The sequence below is a fragment of the Perna viridis genome, chromosome 15, assembly GCF_037379345.1.
Source record: "Perna viridis isolate PV_CMFRI_1.1 ecotype Kerala chromosome 15, ASM3737934v1, whole genome shotgun sequence".
NCBI classification, from domain to species: Eukaryota; Metazoa; Mollusca; class Bivalvia; order Mytilida; family Mytilidae; genus Perna; species Perna viridis.
The window spans coordinates 5,861,817-5,885,067 of record NC_142459.1 but is presented as its reverse complement, the minus strand read 5'-3'; the positions used below and the strand labels follow the sequence as shown (position 1 = coordinate 5,885,067).

General features: G+C 37.0%; 1 protein-coding gene across 1 annotated transcript; it reads left to right on the top strand.

Moving 5' to 3' along the window:
• Positions 1 to 48: 48 nt before the first annotated feature.
• Positions 49 to 23,051, top strand: LOC148596694 (coadhesin-like). The gene is made up of 13 exons (XM_088564305.1): positions 49 to 85; positions 1,426 to 1,596; positions 1,635 to 1,645; positions 1,837 to 2,047; positions 3,822 to 4,059; positions 5,722 to 5,906; positions 7,674 to 7,844; positions 9,137 to 9,307; positions 9,588 to 9,758; positions 11,526 to 11,696; positions 12,989 to 13,159; positions 15,378 to 15,548; positions 22,819 to 23,051. Exons 1-13 carry the CDS (start codon positions 49 to 51, stop codon positions 23,049 to 23,051), a joined length of 2,112 nt encoding a protein of 703 aa, XP_088420431.1.
• Positions 23,052 to 23,251: the final 200 nt, after the last annotated feature.

Here is a 23,251-nt window from a genome sequence, read left to right as displayed (position 1 = left end):
GTTATCCGAAAATACCCAATATTAATAGTCGTAAAAATAAATATCATGATGTGCAGTAGAGTATATCAGTATCACAGTGCATCATGTATGTTACGATTGTATTTCACACTTCCTTCATATTAAATTCCGAAGGCTCTTGACATCCAAATTTGAAGTGTAATTCTTGAAATATTATATTATGCCCACAGAGCAACTGGGATGTGTGCCCCAGGTGGTGGAATGGGGTACCCCTGGCATGTTACATGCTGGAGTTGTCAGGCTATAATACGGAAAACCTGACCGCAAACCATAGTGGTGCACCGTGTTAGGAAAGATGCCACTTTCCTCGCACGTTAAAGAACCCTGCTGTGGTATTCGATAGGAGTAGGAACCTTTGCGCTCCGCCATAGGAGGCTAAATTGCCCGACCTTACCCATCCCCCCTTTTTCCAGTGGCAATCAAAATTTGTCGACCCCATTATCCTTGTGTCCCATCCCTTCTTCAATCAAAATCAAAAATCGACCCTATTATCCTTGTGACCCATCCTTTCTTTTTTTTCATTTCATGTTCATTTTATCATCCATTTCATGTTCATTGTCTGAATATAGCTGAAATATTGCTGCTCGGACGTTAAACCCCAACAAACAAACAAACAAACCTAAACATTTCAAAATAATAGATTTACTAATTTTGGAGTTATTGCCTTTTTTTGTAATTTTACCTATTTGACAGTTTTTGCCTATTATTAAGAAAACGAAAGCAGATTGATGATTAAAATTGACTGATTAAATGTTCAGTGTTCCAATATCTTTTACTTATGCAAATTTATGAGAAGTCTGTTGACACTTCTTCGAATTACATATATATGTAAAGTAGGTACAGATTATGATTGGTGTAAATTTGTAAAATATCGGTTGATTGTATATTTTAATGATTTTTTGCACTTTTAGCATTTTATTCAGTTATATGAGAAAGACCATAATTAATATTTACATTTTCAGTTCTATGATAAATATTATCTGTGCAATATTTGGACCATACTTAGTTTTACTAGTATACAACTTTTTATCGACTAAATGAGCGATTCGGAATAGCCTCTTTTTATTTCCTTATTCAAAATTCCTGCCCTGTTTATCAATCAAATTTCGAATTTATCTTAAATGTTTTCGAGGTAAAAGGGGTCACATCGTCCTTTATTATTAGCTCAAAGCAATGTTAGCTCTTGTAAATTTTATCCGCCAGTATCAATAATACTATTCTCCTCTGACACTTCTTTACCAATTAAAACCCACTTTGGTAATAACGTTCATATTGTATTCTGTCTAGAACTGATATGGGGATTTTTATCCGTACACAAACATGCGGATCAGGTAGCAGTTTTTTCGCATACATGCCAATCCCGCTTGGTTAAATAAAATTCTGTTTGTTTTTTATTTGATAAATAAGTTGATGGTGGATGGTCTTTCTGGGCAGAATGGAGTACATGTAATGTAACGTGTGGTGGTGGTATCCGTAACAGAACAAGGGATTGTGTCTTTCCAGAACCAGCGTTTAATGGGGTTGAGTTTGTTGGAAATGACACTGAACTTCGCGGATGTAATTCATTTGAATGTCCAGGTTTTTAAAGATTCAGTTAGTCTGCTTTCATACCTTAGGAAGCACCCAAGTTACTTAGCATGTTAAATTTACGAATAAGTAGGAAAATGAACACATCGAACGGAGGATATATCGCAATACTGAAATATAAATAAAATGGCGTAATAAAGTGGTAGGTGGTCTTTATATTTAAAGATTAGTTTTTTTACGATTAATTATTATGTATTTGAATATTGAATTAATTATAAATAATTACTGAAGTTTGGGTTGGTAAAATTAAATTATAGTAATGTACATATAGTAAATGGATCGTGGAGTTCTTGGTCTGTTTGGGCGGACTGTAGTACTTCATGTGATAATGGAAGAACAAGACGTGAGAGAAAATACAATGATCCGGTCCTACTTTTCGGAGGAAATACTTGTGACGGATCTTCAGAAGAGTTGATTGTATGTACCATGGGAAAATGTCCAGGTAAATTATATTAACCTTGTGCACAAGTGAGTTTGTTGACTATCATATTTGTCGCAAACTTTTTTTTTCATTTCAATATGTTTGTATCTTTTATACATTTCTTCATATTTGTTACGTGAAATATCTAATTACATTTTGCCTGATCATATATTTTCGTCCCGTGCAGGTCCGGGTGTCAAAAGAATAGGCCTGTAGCAGCGCTAAGCATGTCGTAAAAGGCGACTAAATAGTGCTTAGAAACCTGACCGCAGACCATAATGGTGCACCGTGTTGAGAAAAATCCCACGTTCCTCGCACGTTAAAGAACCTTACTGTGGTATTCTCCCGGAGTAGGACCGTAGGGCTCCGCCACAAGAGGCTAAATTGCCCGACCCTACCAACCTCTCCCGCCCCGTGCAGGTCCGGGTGTTAAAAGAATAGGCCTGCAGCAGCGCTAAGCTTGTCGTAAAAGGCGACTAAATAGTGCTCAGAACCTTAGCCGGGGGCTAGGGCGCTCTGCCCACAGAGCAACTGGGATGTGTGCCCTAGGTGGTGGAATGGGGTACCCCTGGCGTGTTACATGCTGGGGTTGTCAGGCTATAATACGGAAAACCTGACCGCAAACCATAGTGGTGCACCGTGTTAGGAAAGATGCCACGTTCCTCGCACGTTAAAGAACCCTGCTGTGGTATTCTGCCGGAGAAGGAACCATAGGGCTCCGCCACAGGAGGCTAAATTACCCGACCTTACCCACCTCTCCCTATTTCCAGTGGCAATCAAAAGTTGTCGACCCCATTGTCCTTGTGTCCCATCCATTTTTCATTTCATCATCATTTCATGTTCATTTTATCATCAATTTCATGTTCATCGTCTGAATATAGCTGAAATATTGCTGCTCGGACGTTAAACCCCAACAAACAAAACAAACAAACAATACCCACCTCTCCCTATTTCCAGTGGCAATCAAAATGTGTCGACCCCATTGTCCTTGTGTCCCATCCCTTTTTCATTTCATCATCATTTCATGTTCATTCTATCATCCATTTCATGTTCATCGTCTGAATATAGCTGAAATATTGCTGCTTGGACGTTAAACCCCAACTAACATAACAATAACTATTTACGTACTCCTCCATATAAGAATCAGGCAAAATGTGAATAAGGTGTGGCACATTAAGAAAAAAACCCAGATTATTGATTACATTATCCAATTATTTATACCTTATAACCTCAAGAATTTACTGTCAAAATGTTTGTAATGTTTACGTTTTAAGATATTGATAGGTCTTTTAATTTAGTTGAAAAGCACTATGGAAAATGGCGGAAAGATTTACCCGAAGATTTTCCTTATATAAGCAGTCAAAAAATATCTACGTCACCAATGCTTCAGGATAAATTTAAACAGCTTAATACTTGTTTTCTAGATGTATTTGAATATTTTGAGGCAAAAAAGACCAAATTGAGAATTACGATGTGCCACCCCTTGCCTAATTCTAACACAGAATGGTACTTAAAATTATATATAGTTTAAGTAGATGCTCTTCATTTCTTTTGTCGATATGTTTAAACCTATGTCGGAAGATTTAGACTTGTCTGTTTACATATTATAAGATTGCAGAAATTTTGCATTAATTGGATTAATCATGAAAAATTAAAATAGAACAACTGAAGAATTTTACATTCGAAAATCTATATTATTTTGAAATATAAATATTTAATATTTCAATTGATACTTTCCCCCTATATTTAGAATGCTTTTTCATACATTCGATAACATGATAAATGACTTTTTTAGTTGATGGTGGATGGTCAAAATGGTCGTCTTGGGCGAGATGTAATGCTACTTGTGTCGGTGGTATTCAAGTTAGAACACGGACATGTTATTTTCCGGTACTATCCTATTATGGATCTATATGTACGGGCGACATGACTGACATCCGTAACTGTAACTCAGTAGAATGTCCAGGTATATATTCCTACATCAAAATGGAAACATTTGTGTATGCCATTGTCAAAAGCTTCGGTTCAAATTCGTAGGTTGTGGAAAAAATGTCAAAATAGTGTGTAGTTGGAATGGGGTACTCCTGGCATGTTACATGCAGGGGTTGTCAGGCTACGATACGGAAAACCTGATCGCAATCCATAGTGGTGCACCGTGTTGGGAAAGAGGAACACGACATATTTCCCAACACGGTGCACCACTATGGTTTGCGGTCAGGTTTTCCGTATCGTAGCCTGACAACCCCTGCATGTAACATGCCAGGAGTACACTGGAGGCTAAATTGCCCGACCTTACCCATCCCCCCTTTTTCCAGTGGCAATGAAAATTTGTCGACCCTACTATCCTTGTGACCCATCCTTTCTTTTTTTCATTTCATGTTCATTTTATCATCCATTTCATGTTCATTGTCTGAATATAGCTGAAATATTGCTGCTCGGACGTTAAACCCCAACAAACAAACAAACAAACCTAAACATTTCAAAATAATAGATTTACTAATTTTGGAGTTATTGCCCTTTTTTGTAATTTTACCTATTTGACAGTTTTTGCCTATTATTAAGAAAACGAAAGCAGATTGATGATTAAAATTGACTGATTAAATGTTCAGTGTTCCAATATCTTTTACTTATGCAAATTTATGAGAAGTCTGTTGACACTTCTTCGAATTACATATATATGTAAAGTAGGTACAGATTATGATTGGTGTAAATTTGTAAAATATCGGTTGATTGTATATTTTAATGATTTTTTGCACTTTTAGCATTTTATTCAGTTATATGAGAAAGACCATAATTAATATTTACATTTTCAGTTCTATGATAAATATTATCTGTGCAATATTTGGACCATACTTAGTTTTACTAGTATACAACTTTTTATAGACTAAATGAGCGATTCGGAATAGCCTCTTTTTATTTCCTTATTCAAAATTCCTGCCCTGTTTATCAATCAAATTTCGAATTTATCTTAAATGTTTTCGAGGTAAAAGGGGTCACATCGTCCTTTATTATTAGCTCAAAGCAATGTTAGCTCTTGTAAATTTTATCCGCCAGTATCAATAATACTATTCTCCTCTGACACTTCTTTACCAATTAAAACCCACTTTGGTAATAACGTTCATATTGTATTCTGTCTAGAACTGATATGGGGATTTTTATCCGTACACAAACATGCGGATCAGGTAGCAGTTTTTTCGCATACATGCCAATCCCGCTTGGTTAAATAAAATTCTGTTTGTTTTTTATTTGATAAATAAGTTGATGGTGGATGGTCTTTCTGGGCAGAATGGAGTACATGTAATGTAACGTGTGGTGGTGGTATCCGTAACAGAACAAGGGATTGTGTCTTTCCAGAACCAGCGTTTAATGGGGTTGAGTTTGTTGGAAATGACACTGAACTTCGCGGATGTAATTCATTTGAATGTCCAGGTTTTTAAAGATTCAGTTAGTCTGCTTTCATACCTTAGGAAGCACCCAAGTTACTTAGCATGTTAAATTTACGAATAAGTAGGAAAATGAACACATCGAACGGAGGATATATCGCAATACTGAAATATAAATAAAATGGCGTAATAAAGTGGTAGGTGGTCTTTATATTTAAAGATTAGTTTTTTTACGATTAATTATTATGTATTTGAATATTGAATTAATTATAAATAATTACTGAAGTTTGGGTTGGTAAAATTAAATTGTAGTAATGTACATATAGTAAATGGATCGTGGAGTTCTTGGTCTGTTTGGGCGGACTGTAGTACTTCATGTGATAATGGAAGAACAAGACGTGAGAGAAAATACAATGATCCGGTCCTACTTTTCGGAGGAAATACTTGTGACGGATCTTCAGAAGAGTTGATTGTATGTACCATGGGAAAATGTCCAGGTAAATTATATTAACCTTGTGCACAAGTGAGTTTGTTGACTATCATATTTGTCGCAAACTTTTTTTTCATTTCAATATGTTTGTATCTTTTATACATTTCTTCATATTTGTTACGAGAAATATCTAATTACATTTTGCCTGATCATATATTTTCGTCCCGTGCAGGTCCGGGTGTCAAAAGAATAGGCCTGTAGCAGCGCTAAGCATGTCGTAAAAGGCGACTAAATAGTGCTTAGAAACCTGACCGCAGACCATAATGGTGCACCGTGTTGAGAAAAATCCCACGTTCCTCGCACGTTAAAGAACCTTACTGTGGTATTCTCCCGGAGTAGGACCGTAGGGCTCCGCCACAGGAGGCTAAATTGCCCGACCCTACCAACCTCTCCCGCCCCGTGCAGGTCCGGGTGTTAAAAGAATAGGCCTGCAGCAGCGCTAAGCTTGTCGTAAAAGGCGACTAAATAGTGCTCAGAACCTTAGCCGGGGGCTAGGGCGCTCTGCCCACAGAGCAACTGGGATGTGTGCCCTAGGTGTAGGAATGGGGTACCCCTGGCGTGTTACATGCTGGGGTTGTCAGGCTATAATACGGAAAATCTGACCGCAAACCATAGTGGTGCACCGTGTTAGGAAAGATGCCACGTTCCTCGCACGTTAAAGAACCCTGCTGTGGTATTCTGCCGGAGAAGGAACCATAGGGCTCCGCCACAGGAGGCTAAATTACCCGACCTTACCCACCTCTCCCTATTTCCAGTGGCAATCAAAAGTTGTTGACCCCATTGTCCTTGTGTCCCATCCATTTTTCATTTCATCATCATTTCATGTTCATTTTATCAACAATTTCATGTTCATCGTCTGAATATAGCTGAAATATTGCTGCTCGGACGTTAAACCCCAACAAACAAAACAAACAAACAATACCCACCTCTCCCTATTTCCAGTGGCAATCAAAATGTGTCGACCCCATTGTCCTTGTGTCCCATCTCTTTTTCATTTCATCATCATTTCATTCTATCATCCATTTCATGTTCATCGTCTGAATATAGCTGAAATATTGCTGCTCGGACGTTAAACCCCAACTAACATTACAATAACTATTTACGTACTCCTCCATATAAGAATCAGGCAAAATGTGAATAAGGTGTGGCACATTAAGAAAAAAACCCAGATTATTGATTACATTATCCAATTATTTATACCTTATAACCTCAAGAATTTACTGTCAAAATGTTTGTAATGTTTACGTTTTAAGATATTGATAGGTCTTTTAATTTAGTTGAAAAGCACTATGGAAAATGGCGGAAAGATTTACCCGAAGATTTTCCTTATATAAGCAGTCAAAAAATATCTACGTCACCAATGCTTCAGGATAAATTTAAACAGCTTAATACTTGTTTTCTAGATGTATTTGAATATTTTGAGGCAAAAAAGACCAAATTGAGAATTCCGATGTGCCACCCCTTGCCTAATTCTAACACAGAATGGTACTTAAAATTATATATAGTTTAAGTAGATGCTCTTCATTTCTATTGTCGATATGTTTAAACCTATGTCGGAAGATTTAGACTTGTCTGTTTACATATTATAAGATTGCAGAAATTTTGCATTAATTGGATTAATCATGAAAAATTAAAATAGAACAACTGAAGAATTTTACATTCGAAAATCTATATTATTTTGAAATATAAATATTTAATATTTCAATTGATACTTTCCTCCTATATTTAGAATGCTTTTTCATACATTCGATAACATGATAAATGACTTTTTTAGTTGATGGTGGATGGTCAAAATGGTCGTCTTGGGCGAGATGTAATGCTACTTGTGTCGGTGGTATTCAAGTTAGAACACGGACATGTTATTTTCCGGTACTATCCTATTATGGATCTATATGTACGGGCGACATGACTGACATCCGTAACTGTAACTCAGTAGAATGTCCAGGTATATATTCCTACATCAAAATGGAAACATTTGTGTATGCCATTGTCAAAAGCTTCGGTTCAAATTCGTAGGTTGTGGAAAAAATGTCAAAATAGTGTGTAGTTGGAATGGGGTACTCCTGGCATGTTACATGCAGGGGTTGTCAGGCTACGATACGGAAAACCTGATCGCAATCCATAGTGGTGCACCGTGTTGGGAAAGAGGAACACGACATATTTCCCAACACGGTGCACCACTATGGTTTGCGGTCAGGTTTTCCGTATCGTAGCCTGACAACCCCTGCATGTAACATGCCAGGAGTACACTGGAGGCTAAATTGCCCGACCTTACCCATCCCCCCTTTTTCCAGTGGCAATGAAAATTTGTCGACCCTACTATCCTTGTGACCCATCCTTTCTTTTTTTCATTTCATGTTCATTTTATCATCCATTTCATGTTCATTGTCTGAATATAGCTGAAATATTGCTGCTCGGACGTTAAACCCCAACAAACAAACAAACAAACCTAAACATTTCAAAATAATAGATTTACTAATTTTGGAGTTATTGCCCTTTTTTGTAATTTTACCTATTTGACAGTTTTTGCCTATTATTAAGAAAACGAAAGCAGATTGATGATTAAAATTGACTGATTAAATGTTCAGTGTTCCAATATCTTTTACTTATGCAAATTTATGAGAAGTCTGTTGACACTTCTTCGAATTACATATATATGTAAAGTAGGTACAGATTATGATTGGTGTAAATTTGTAAAATATCGGTTGATTGTATATTTTAATGATTTTTTGCACTTTTAGCATTTTATTCAGTTATATGAGAAAGACCATAATTAATATTTACATTTTCAGTTCTATGATAAATATTATCTGTGCAATATTTGGACCATACTTAGTTTTACTAGTATACAACTTTTTATAGACTAAATGAGCGATTCGGAATAGCCTCTTTTTATTTCCTTATTCAAAATTCCTGCCCTGTTTATCAATCAAATTTCGAATTTATCTTAAATGTTTTCGAGGTAAAAGGGGTCACATCGTCCTTTATTATTAGCTCAAAGCAATGTTAGCTCTTGTAAATTTTATCCGCCAGTATCAATAATACTATTCTCCTCTGACACTTCTTTACCAATTAAAACCCACTTTGGTAATAACGTTCATATTGTATTCTGTCTAGAACTGATATGGGGATTTTTATCCGTACACAAACATGCGGATCAGGTAGCAGTTTTTTCGCATACATGCCAATCCCGCTTGGTTAAATAAAATTCTGTTTGTTTTTTATTTGATAAATAAGTTGATGGTGGATGGTCTTTCTGGGCAGAATGGAGTACATGTAATGTAACGTGTGGTGGTGGTATCCGTAACAGAACAAGGGATTGTGTCTTTCCAGAACCAGCGTTTAATGGGGTTGAGTTTGTTGGAAATGACACTGAACTTCGCGGATGTAATTCATTTGAATGTCCAGGTTTTTAAAGATTCAGTTAGTCTGCTTTCATACCTTAGGAAGCACCCAAGTTACTTAGCATGTTAAATTTACGAATAAGTAGGAAAATGAACACATCGAACGGAGGATATATCGCAATACTGAAATATAAATAAAATGGCGTAATAAAGTGGTAGGTGGTCTTTATATTTAAAGATTAGTTTTTTTACGATTAATTATTATGTATTTGAATATTGAATTAATTATAAATAATTACTGAAGTTTGGGTTGGTAAAATTAAATTGTAGTAATGTACATATAGTAAATGGATCGTGGAGTTCTTGGTCTGTTTGGGCGGACTGTAGTACTTCATGTGATAATGGAAGAACAAGACGTGAGAGAAAATACAATGATCCGGTCCTACTTTTCGGAGGAAATACTTGTGACGGATCTTCAGAAGAGTTGATTGTATGTACCATGGGAAAATGTCCAGGTAAATTATATTAACCTTGTGCACAAGTGAGTTTGTTGACTATCATATTTGTCGCAAACTTTTTTTTCATTTCAATATGTTTGTATCTTTTATACATTTCTTCATATTTGTTACGAGAAATATCTAATTACATTTTGCCTGATCATATATTTTCGTCCCGTGCAGGTCCGGGTGTCAAAAGAATAGGCCTGTAGCAGCGCTAAGCATGTCGTAAAAGGCGACTAAATAGTGCTTAGAAACCTGACCGCAGACCATAATGGTGCACCGTGTTGAGAAAAATCCCACGTTCCTCGCACGTTAAAGAACCTTACTGTGGTATTCTCCCGGAGTAGGACCGTAGGGCTCCGCCACAGGAGGCTAAATTGCCCGACCCTACCAACCTCTCCCGCCCCGTGCAGGTCCGGGTGTTAAAAGAATAGGCCTGCAGCAGCGCTAAGCTTGTCGTAAAAGGCGACTAAATAGTGCTCAGAACCTTAGCCGGGGGCTAGGGCGCTCTGCCCACAGAGCAACTGGGATGTGTGCCCTAGGTGTAGGAATGGGGTACCCCTGGCGTGTTACATGCTGGGGTTGTCAGGCTATAATACGGAAAATCTGACCGCAAACCATAGTGGTGCACCGTGTTAGGAAAGATGCCACGTTCCTCGCACGTTAAAGAACCCTGCTGTGGTATTCTGCCGGAGAAGGAACCATAGGGCTCCGCCACAGGAGGCTAAATTACCCGACCTTACCCACCTCTCCCTATTTCCAGTGGCAATCAAAAGTTGTTGACCCCATTGTCCTTGTGTCCCATCCATTTTTCATTTCATCATCATTTCATGTTCATTTTATCAACAATTTCATGTTCATCGTCTGAATATAGCTGAAATATTGCTGCTCGGACGTTAAACCCCAACAAACAAAACAAACAAACAATACCCACCTCTCCCTATTTCCAGTGGCAATCAAAATGTGTCGACCCCATTGTCCTTGTGTCCCATCCCTTTTTCATTTCATCATCATTTCATTCTATCATCCATTTCATGTTCATCGTCTGAATATAGCTGAAATATTGCTGCTCGGACGTTAAACCCCAACTAACATTACAATAACTATTTACGTACTCCTCCATATAAGAATCAGGCAAAATGTGAATAAGGTGTGGCACATTAAGAAAAAAACCCAGATTATTGATTACATTATCCAATTATTTATACCTTATAACCTCAAGAATTTACTGTCAAAATGTTTGTAATGTTTACGTTTTAAGATATTGATAGGTCTTTTAATTTAGTTGAAAAGCACTATGGAAAATGGCGGAAAGATTTACCCGAAGATTTTCCTTATATAAGCAGTCAAAAAATATCTACGTCACCAATGCTTCAGGATAAATTTAAACAGCTTAATACTTGTTTTCTAGATGTATTTGAATATTTTGAGGCAAAAAAGACCAAATTGAGAATTCCGATGTGCCACCCCTTGCCTAATTCTAACACAGAATGGTACTTAAAATTATATATAGTTTAAGTAGATGCTCTTCATTTCTATTGTCGATATGTTTAAACCTATGTCGGAAGATTTAGACTTGTCTGTTTACATATTATAAGATTGCAGAAATTTTGCATTAATTGGATTAATCATGAAAAATTAAAATAGAACAACTGAAGAATTTTACATTCGAAAATCTATATTATTTTGAAATATAAATATTTAATATTTCAATTGATACTTTCCTCCTATATTTAGAATGCTTTTTCATACATTCGATAACATGATAAATGACTTTTTTAGTTGATGGTGGATGGTCAAAATGGTCGTCTTGGGCGAGATGTAATGCTACTTGTGTCGGTGGTATTCAAGTTAGAACACGGACATGTTATTTTCCGGTACTATCCTATTATGGATCTATATGTACGGGCGACATGACTGACATCCGTAACTGTAACTCAGTAGAATGTCCAGGTATATATTCCTACATCAAAATGGAAACATTTGTGTATGCCATTGTCAAAAGCTTCGGTTCAAATTCGTAGGTTGTGGAAAAAATGTCAAAATAGTGTGTAGTTGGAATGGGGTACTCCTGGCATGTTACATGCAGGGGTTGTCAGGCTACGATACGGAAAACCTGATCGCAATCCATAGTGGTGCACCGTGTTGGGAAAGAGGAACACGACATATTTCCCAACACGGTGCACCACTATGGTTTGCGGTCAGGTTTTCCGTATCGTAGCCTGACAACCCCTGCATGTAACATGCCAGGAGTACACTGGAGGCTAAATTGCCCGACCTTACCCATCCCCCCTTTTTCCAGTGGCAATGAAAATTTGTCGACCCTACTATCCTTGTGACCCATCCTTTCTTTTTTTCATTTCATGTTCATTTTATCATCCATTTCATGTTCATTGTCTGAATATAGCTGAAATATTGCTGCTCGGACGTTAAACCCCAACAAACAAACAAACAAACCTAAACATTTCAAAATAATAGATTTACTAATTTTGGAGTTATTGCCCTTTTTTGTAATTTTACCTATTTGACAGTTTTTGCCTATTATTAAGAAAACGAAAGCAGATTGATGATTAAAATTGACTGATTAAATGTTCAGTGTTCCAATATCTTTTACTTATGCAAATTTATGAGAAGTCTGTTGACACTTCTTCGAATTACATATATATGTAAAGTAGGTACAGATTATGATTGGTGTAAATTTGTAAAATATCGGTTGATTGTATATTTTAATGATTTTTTGCACTTTTAGCATTTTATTCAGTTATATGAGAAAGACCATAATTAATATTTACATTTTCAGTTCTATGATAAATATTATCTGTGCAATATTTGGACCATACTTAGTTTTACTAGTATACAACTTTTTATAGACTAAATGAGCGATTCGGAATAGCCTCTTTTTATTTCCTTATTCAAAATTCCTGCCCTGTTTATCAATCAAATTTCGAATTTATCTTAAATGTTTTCGAGGTAAAAGGGGTCACATCGTCCTTTATTATTAGCTCAAAGCAATGTTAGCTCTTGTAAATTTTATCCGCCAGTATCAATAATACTATTCTCCTCTGACACTTCTTTACCAATTAAAACCCACTTTGGTAATAACGTTCATATTGTATTCTGTCTAGAACTGATATGGGGATTTTTATCCGTACACAAACATGCGGATCAGGTAGCAGTTTTTTCGCATACATGCCAATCCCGCTTGGTTAAATAAAATTCTGTTTGTTTTTTATTTGATAAATAAGTTGATGGTGGATGGTCTTTCTGGGCAGAATGGAGTACATGTAATGTAACGTGTGGTGGTGGTATCCGTAACAGAACAAGGGATTGTGTCTTTCCAGAACCAGCGTTTAATGGGGTTGAGTTTGTTGGAAATGACACTGAACTTCGCGGATGTAATTCATTTGAATGTCCAGGTTTTTAAAGATTCAGTTAGTCTGCTTTCATACCTTAGGAAGCACCCAAGTTACTTAGCATGTTAAATTTACGAATAAGTAGGAAAATGAACACATCGAACGGAGGATATATCGCAATACTGAAATATAAATAAAATGGCGTAATAAAGTGGTAGGTGGTCTTTATATTTAAAGATTAGTTTTTTTACGATTAATTATTATGTATTTGAATATTGAATTAATTATAAATAATTACTGAAGTTTGGGTTGGTAAAATTAAATTGTAGTAATGTACATATAGTAAATGGATCGTGGAGTTCTTGGTCTGTTTGGGCGGACTGTAGTACTTCATGTGATAATGGAAGAACAAGACGTGAGAGAAAATACAATGATCCGGTCCTACTTTTCGGAGGAAATACTTGTGACGGATCTTCAGAAGAGTTGATTGTATGTACCATGGGAAAATGTCCAGGTAAATTATATTAACCTTGTGCACAAGTGAGTTTGTTGACTATCATATTTGTCGCAAACTTTTTTTTCATTTCAATATGTTTGTATCTTTTATACATTTCTTCATATTTGTTACGAGAAATATCTAATTACATTTTGCCTGATCATATATTTTCGTCCCGTGCAGGTCCGGGTGTCAAAAGAATAGGCCTGTAGCAGCGCTAAGCATGTCGTAAAAGGCGACTAAATAGTGCTTAGAAACCTGACCGCAGACCATAATGGTGCACCGTGTTGAGAAAAATCCCACGTTCCTCGCACGTTAAAGAACCTTACTGTGGTATTCTCCCGGAGTAGGACCGTAGGGCTCCGCCACAGGAGGCTAAATTGCCCGACCCTACCAACCTCTCCCGCCCCGTGCAGGTCCGGGTGTTAAAAGAATAGGCCTGCAGCAGCGCTAAGCTTGTCGTAAAAGGCGACTAAATAGTGCTCAGAACCTTAGCCGGGGGCTAGGGCGCTCTGCCCACAGAGCAACTGGGATGTGTGCCCTAGGTGTAGGAATGGGGTACCCCTGGCGTGTTACATGCTGGGGTTGTCAGGCTATAATACGGAAAATCTGACCGCAAACCATAGTGGTGCACCGTGTTAGGAAAGATGCCACGTTCCTCGCACGTTAAAGAACCCTGCTGTGGTATTCTGCCGGAGAAGGAACCATAGGGCTCCGCCACAGGAGGCTAAATTACCCGACCTTACCCACCTCTCCCTATTTCCAGTGGCAATCAAAAGTTGTTGACCCCATTGTCCTTGTGTCCCATCCATTTTTCATTTCATCATCATTTCATGTTCATTTTATCAACAATTTCATGTTCATCGTCTGAATATAGCTGAAATATTGCTGCTCGGACGTTAAACCCCAACAAACAAAACAAACAAACAATACCCACCTCTCCCTATTTCCAGTGGCAATCAAAATGTGTCGACCCCATTGTCCTTGTGTCCCATCCCTTTTTCATTTCATCATCATTTCATTCTATCATCCATTTCATGTTCATCGTCTGAATATAGCTGAAATATTGCTGCTCGGACGTTAAACCCCAGCTAACATTACAATAACTATTTACGTACTCCTCCATATAAGAATCAGGCAAAATGTGAATAAGGTGTGGCACATTAAGAAAAAAACCCAGATTATTGATTACATTATCCAATTATTTATACCTTATAACCTCAAGAATTTACTGTCAAAATGTTTGTAATGTTTACGTTTTAAGATATTGATAGGTCTTTTAATTTAGTTGAAAAGCACTATGGAAAATGGCGGAAAGATTTACCCGAAGATTTTCCTTATATAAGCAGTCAAAAAATATCTACGTCACCAATGCTTCAGGATAAATTTAAACAGCTTAATACTTGTTTTCTAGATGTATTTGAATATTTTGAGGCAAAAAAGACCAAATTGAGAATTCCGATGTGCCACCCCTTGCCTAATTCTAACACAGAATGGTACTTAAAATTATATATAGTTTAAGTAGATGCTCTTCATTTCTATTGTCGATATGTTTAAACCTATGTCGGAAGATTTAGACTTGTCTGTTTACATATTATAAGATTGCAGAAATTTTGCATTAATTGGATTAATCATGAAAAATTAAAATAGAACAACTGAAGAATTTTACATTCGAAAATCTATATTATTTTGAAATATAAATATTTAATATTTCAATTGATACTTTCCTCCTATATTTAGAATGCTTTTTCATACATTCGATAACATGATAAATGACTTTTTTAGTTGATGGTGGATGGTCAAAATGGTCGTCTTGGGCGAGATGTAATGCTACTTGTGTCGGTGGTATTCAAGTTAGAACACGGACATGTTATTTTCCGGTACTATCCTATTATGGATCTATATGTACGGGCGACATGACTGACATCCGTAACTGTAACTCAGTAGAATGTCCAGGTATATATTCCTACATCAAAATGGAAACATTTGTGTATGCCATTGTCAAAAGCTTCGGTTCAAATTCGTAGGTTGTGGAAAAAATGTCAAAATAGTGTGTAGTTGGAATGGGGTACTCCTGGCATGTTACATGCAGGGGTTGTCAGGCTACGATACGGAAAACCTGATCGCAATCCATAGTGGTGCACCGTGTTGGGAAAGAGGAACACGACATATTTCCCAACACGGTGCACCACTATGGTTTGCGGTCAGGTTTTCCGTATCGTAGCCTGACAACCCCTGCATGTAACATGCCAGGAGTACACTGGAGGCTAAATTGCCCGACCTTACCCATCCCCCCTTTTTCCAGTGGCAATGAAAATTTGTCGACCCTACTATCCTTGTGACCCATCCTTTCTTTTTTTCATTTCATGTTCATTTTATCATCCATTTCATGTTAATTGTCTGAATATAGCTGAAATATTGCTGCTCGGACGTTAAACCCCAACAAACAAACAAACAAACCTAAACATTTCAAAATAATAGATTTACTAATTTTGGAGTTATTGCCCTTTTTTGTAATTTTACCTATTTGACAGTTTTTGCCTATTATTAAGAAAACGAAAGCAGATTGATGATTAAAATTGACTGATTAAATGTTCAGTGTTCCAATATCTTTTACTTATGCAAATTTATGAGAAGTCTGTTGACACTTCTTCGAATTACATATATATGTAAAGTAGGTACAGATTATGATTGGTGTAAATTTGTAAAATATCGGTTGATTGTATATTTTAATGATTTTTTGCACTTTTAGCATTTTATTCAGTTATATGAGAAAGACCATAATTAATATTTACATTTTCAGTTCTATGATAAATATTATCTGTGCAATATTTGGACCATACTTAGTTTTACTAGTATACAACTTTTTATAGACTAAATGAGCGATTCGGAATAGCCTCTTTTTATTTCCTTATTCAAAATTCCTGCCCTGTTTATCAATCAAATTTCGAATTTATCTTAAATGTTTTCGAGGTAAAAGGGGTCACATCGTCCTTTATTATTAGCTCAAAGCAATGTTAGCTCTTGTAAATTTTATCCGCCAGTATCAATAATACTATTCTCCTCTGACACTTCTTTACCAATTAAAACCCACTTTGGTAATAACGTTCATATTGTATTCTGTCTAGAACTGATATGGGGATTTTTATCCGTACACAAACATGCGGATCAGGTAGCAGTTTTTTCGCATACATGCCAATCCCGCTTGGTTAAATAAAATTCTGTTTGTTTTTTATTTGATAAATAAGTTGATGGTGGATGGTCTTTCTGGGCAGAATGGAGTACATGTAATGTAACGTGTGGTGGTGGTATCCGTAACAGAACAAGGGATTGTGTCTTTCCAGAACCAGCGTTTAATGGGGTTGAGTTTGTTGGAAATGACACTGAACTTCGCGGATGTAATTCATTTGAATGTCCAGGTTTTTAAAGATTCAGTTAGTCTGCTTTCATACCTTAGGAAGCACCCAAGTTACTTAGCATGTTAAATTTACGAATAAGTAGGAAAATGAACACATCGAACGGAGGATATATCGCAATACTGAAATATAAATAAAATGGCGTAATAAAGTGGTAGGTGGTCTTTATATTTAAAGATTAGTTTTTTTACGATTAATTATTATGTATTTGAATATTGAATTAATTATAAATAATTACTGAAGTTTGGGTTGGTAAAATTAAATTGTAGTAATGTACATATAGTAAATGGATCGTGGAGTTCTTGGTCTGTTTGGGCGGACTGTAGTACTTCATGTGATAATGGAAGAACAAGACGTGAGAGAAAATACAATGATCCGGTCCTACTTTTCGGAGGAAATACTTGTGACGGATCTTCAGAAGAGTTGATTGTATGTACCATGGGAAAATGTCCAGGTAAATTATATTAACCTTGTGCACAAGTGAGTTTGTTGACTATCATATTTGTCGCAAACTTTTTTTTCATTTCAATATGTTTGTATCTTTTATACATTTCTTCATATTTGTTACGAGAAATATCTAATTACATTTTGCCTGATCATATATTTTCGTCCCGTGCAGGTCCGGGTGTCAAAAGAATAGGCCTGTAGCAGCGCTAAGCATGTCGTAAAAGGCGACTAAATAGTGCTTAGAAACCTGACCGCAGACCATAATGGTGCACCGTGTTGAGAAAAATCCCACGTTCCTCGCACGTTAAAGAACCTTACTGTGGTATTCTCCCGGAGTAGGACCGTAGGGCTCCGCCACAGGAGGCTAAATTGCCCGACCCTACCAACCTCTCCCGCCCCGTGCAGGTCCGGGTGTTAAAAGAATAGGCCTGCAGCAGCGCTAAGCTTGTCGTAAAAGGCGACTAAATAGTGCTCAGAACCTTAGCCGGGGGCTAGGGCGCTCTGCCCACAGAGCAACTGGGATGTGTGCCCTAGGTGTAGGAATGGGGTACCCCTGGCGTGTTACATGCTGGGGTTGTCAGGCTATAATACGGAAAATCTGACCGCAAACCATAGTGGTGCACCGTGTTAGGAAAGATGCCACGTTCCTCGCACGTTAAAGAACCCTGCTGTGGTATTCTGCCGGAGAAGGAACCATAGGGCTCCGCCACAGGAGGCTAAATTACCCGACCTTACCCACCTCTCCCTATTTCCAGTGGCAATCAAAAGTTGTTGACCCCATTGTCCTTGTGTCCCATCCATTTTTCATTTCATCATCATTTCATGTTCATTTTATCAACAATTTCATGTTCATCGTCTGAATATAGCTGAAATATTGCTGCTCGGACGTTAAACCCCAACAAACAAAACAAACAAACAATACCCACCTCTCCCTATTTCCAGTGGCAATCAAAATGTGTCGACCCCATTGTCCTTGTGTCCCATCCCTTTTTCATTTCATCATCATTTCATTCTATCATCCATTTCATGTTCATCGTCTGAATATAGCTGAAATATTGCTGCTCGGACGTTAAACCCCAACTAACATTACAATAACTATTTACGTACTCCTCCATATAAGAATCAGGCAAAATGTGAATAAGGTGTGGCACATTAAGAAAAAAACCCAGATTATTGATTACATTATCCAATTATTTATACCTTATAACCTCAAGAATTTACTGTCAAAATGTTTGTAATGTTTACGTTTTAAGATATTGATAGGTCTTTTAATTTAGTTGAAAAGCACTATGGAAAATGGCGGAAAGATTTACCCGAAGATTTTCCTTATATAAGCAGTCAAAAAATATCTACGTCACCAATGCTTCAGGATAAATTTAAACAGCTTAATACTTGTTTTCTAGATGTATTTGAATATTTTGAGGCAAAAAAGACCAAATTGAGAATTCCGATGTGCCACCCCTTGCCTAATTCTAACACAGAATGGTACTTAAAATTATATATAGTTTAAGTAGATGCTCTTCATTTCTATTGTCGATATGTTTAAACCTATGTCGGAAGATTTAGACTTGTCTGTTTACATATTATAAGATTGCAGAAATTTTGCATTAATTGGATTAATCATGAAAAATTAAAATAGAACAACTGAAGAATTTTACATTCGAAAATCTATATTATTTTGAAATATAAATATTTAATATTTCAATTGATACTTTCCTCCTATATTTAGAATGCTTTTTCATACATTCGATAACATGATAAATGACTTTTTTAGTTGATGGTGGATGGTCAAAATGGTCGTCTTGGGCGAGATGTAATGCTACTTGTGTCGGTGGTATTCAAGTTAGAACACGGACATGTTATTTTCCGGTACTATCCTATAATGGATCTATATGTACGGGCGACATGACTGACATCCGTAATTGGAACTCAGTAGAATGTCCAGGTATATATTCCTACATCAAAATGGAAACATTTGTGTATGCCATTGTCAAAAGCTTCGGTTCAAATTCGTAGGTTGTGGAAAAAATGTCAAAATAGTGTGTAGTTGGAATGGGGTACTCCTGGCATGTTACATGCAGGGGTTGTCAGGCTACGATACGGAAAACCTGATCGCAATCCATAGTGGTGCACCGTGTTGGGAAAGAGGAACACGACATATTTCCCAACACGGTGCACCACTATGGTTTGCGGTCAGGTTTTCCGTATCGTAGCCTGACAACCCCTGCATGTAACATGCCAGGAGTACACTGGAGGCTAAATTGCCCGACCTTACCCATCCCCCCTTTTTCCAGTGGCAATGAAAATTTGTCGACCCTATTATCCTTGTGACCCATCCTTTTTTTTCATTTCATGTTCATTTTATCATCCATTTCATGTTCATTGTCTGAATATAGCTGAAATATTGCTGCTCGGACGTTAAACCCCAACAACAAACAAAGACCCCATTCCACCACCTGGGGCACACATCCCAGTTGCTTTGTGGGCAGAGCACCTAGCCCCTGGCTAGGTTTCTGAGCATTACTTAGTTGCCTTTTACGACAAGCTTAACGCTGCTGTAGGCCTATTCCTTTAACACCCGGACCTGCACGGGACTTAAATTTGAAATAATCCAAGACCCCTCAGTATAAAAATGGTCGGTGCCTTACAGAGGTTTTGAACTATGATAATATCATTTTCTAGAAAATTCTTCATATATTTCGTGCATTTCTCGTTAATATATTTTGATTTTACTCTTTGTTCTATCGAAAAAACAACTGTATATTTCATGACCGTTTAAGTAAATGGTGGTTGAAGCTCTTGGGAGATGTGGAATAACTGTAGTGTGACGTGTAGTTCAGGTTTCATGACTAGGAAAAGATCCTGTGATGACCCATTACCATCATCTGGAGGTGTTTTTTGCCCTAGTGAATCTACAGACATACGTCATTGTGATAAACCAAAATGTCCAGGTACATCGATCTAAAACAATAATGAAAGGCAAAATATTGGCACAGGCTCTTCTTTTTTTTGTTCCTTTATGGAATCAAACAAGTACAGTTTCCATATTCGCATTTGTTTTTCACCCGTGTTGTCTGCAATGTGGGCTAAGTTACATCATCATAATATTAAAACCTATGCCTTGTAAAAAAATATGTATTTTGTCTTACATGTACAATGATAATTCTATCTTGCAGTAATCGAAACAAAACAGAAAGTTTCATCTAATCAATTACTTGTTAATGTAGATAGCAGTGACTTATCGAATGTTCCCTATGTAAAAATAATCTATAATTCACACTGGAATATGTTGGTAATTTCACTCTAATACTTTTTCCCGCCAAAACATTACAAAACGTCACAACATGTATATCAATCCGCTGTTCACAACCCCAACAATTGTTTTCCGTCATTTTAAAATAGCTGCATTTTTTTTACCTATCTATAATATTGAATTGGTTGCTTTTTAATCGTTTACGTCTGTCCAATGTTTGCTCACGTTCATTTTTCACAAAAAAACAATGTATGATCAAAATAGAATTACTCCTGTCAAGAACGCATTAAGTTTTAACTCGTGCGCGGAACTGCGTTAAATTAATGCTTTCTTTGGCACTCGTGATCATAATTTGGTTATTCACTTTTTCCAATACATGATCCTGGTAATCCCTTTCCATGATTTCATTAGAATATGACGTCATTCTGTTCATTATTCTGGTAATCCCTTTCCATGATTTAATTAGATTATGACGTCATTCTGTTCTTCAATTTACCCGCCACAATTTGTATTCTTCCGCTTTGGAACCGCTTGATGTATTAAATCATATACAACCAATATTGAAACCTTTTTTGAGATCACATAACACCCTACATTTTTAGCAATGTAACCTAAAAAAGGTCAAAACCTACTATTTCTGTGATCAAGGGTGATTGGTTTGTAACCGTAAATTCAAAGCTCCATTAGGGACAATTAAACCTTAAATATATTATACTACATGTTTATATATTGAGTGATACGTAGTAAGTTACACAGTTTTCAAAAATCTTTTCATCATGTATCAATAGTTGACTGGTACAATGTCACTTTCATATACGTATTTGCACTTTGTATTTTTAATATCTTTCCAATTTGGAGAACAGTCTTAATTATATTACATTTAATTGACATTGTCATGTAGTATAGTCCCTATAAAATTAAACTAACCATTTTTTTTTAAACTAACCATTTTTTTTTTTTTTTTTTGTATGAACAGTGGCTCCATGCAGGTCCGGGTGTTAAAAGAATAGGCCTGCAGCAGCGCTAAGCTTGTCGTATAAGGCGACTAAATAGTGCTCAGAAACCTAGCCGGGGGCTAGGCGCTCTGCCCACAGAGCAACTGGGATGTGTGCCCCAGGTGGTGGAATGGGGTACCCCTGGCGTGTTACATGCTGGTGTTGTCAGGCTATAATACGGAAAACCTGACCGCAAACCATAGTGGTGCACCGTGTTGGGAAAGATGCCATGTTCCTCGCACGTTAAAGAACCCTGCTGTGGTATTCGATAGGAGTAGGAACCTTTGCGCTCCGCCACAGGAGGCTAAATTGCCCGACCTTACCCATCCCCCTTTTCCCAGTGGCAATCAAAATTTGTCGACCCTATTGTCCTTGTGTCCCATCCTTTTTTTTCATTTTATGTTCATTTTATCATCCATTTCATGTTCATCGTCTGAATATAGCTGAAATATTGCTGCTCGGACGTTAAACCCCAACAAACAAACATGTATGAACAGTGAATGGCCTTTTTGGTCACTGGACCCACTGGACAGAGTGTAGTACTACGTGTGGTCCCAGTTTATCACGACGGGAAAGATATCGTAACAACCCTCCGTCTCTCTTTGGGGGACGAAAATGTAGAGGAAGTGGAGAAGAACAAAAAGACTGCTTTTTAAAAAGCTGTCCAGGTACTTGACATTTGCAACATTTCCTTTGTTCGATAGAGTTGCTGATACTTACCCAAAAGTATGAAATATATATATGTATGGCAAGCTAAAGTGGACAAAATGAGTGTTTTCTAATATTACAAAATATTCATTTTTGTCCACTTTGGCTTGACAAATATATGAAGATAATCATGTTTTCATCCATTTCATGTTCATCGCCTGGATATATATAAAATATTTCTGCTCTGGTGTAAAACTCCATCGATTAATCAACCAATCAAATGTTTACAATATTAAGTGTTCAGCTATATGCATTTTTTTCAAGTTCAGAACCGTCTACTTTTTATGTACGTTCCAATGTTGTAACGTTTTCTTGCCGTAACATGCCCTGGATGCCAAAAAAGATTTAAAAGACATCGATCAATCTAATATCTGTATTCATACTGACACATACGCTTATTTAAACAGTTCATGGAGGCTGGTCTAAATGGTCTAGTTGGAACCTGTGTAGCGTAACATGTGCTGGAGGTATCCAGAACAGAACAAGAATGTGTGATTCACCAGAGCCTCAGTTTAATGGTTCTAACTGTAGTGGTGCCGACACTGAGAGACGCGATTGTAATACATTAAAGTGTCCTGGTAAAATAATTTTTGACAGTATTATCGTCGTTTGTATTGTAGAATCAATAAGTGAAATCTAGAATACAAGGTTTTTGTGTTGAGTCAGAAGAGAAGAGGTTTCTTTATAAGTCCAAAGCTGCAATAAACTACATTTTTCAGCCCGTGCAGGTCCGGGTGTTAAAAAAATAGGCCTGCAGCAGCGCTAAGCTTGTCGTAAAAGGCGACTAAATAGTGCTCAGAACCTTAGCCGGGGGCTAGGGCGCTCTGCCCACAGAGCAAC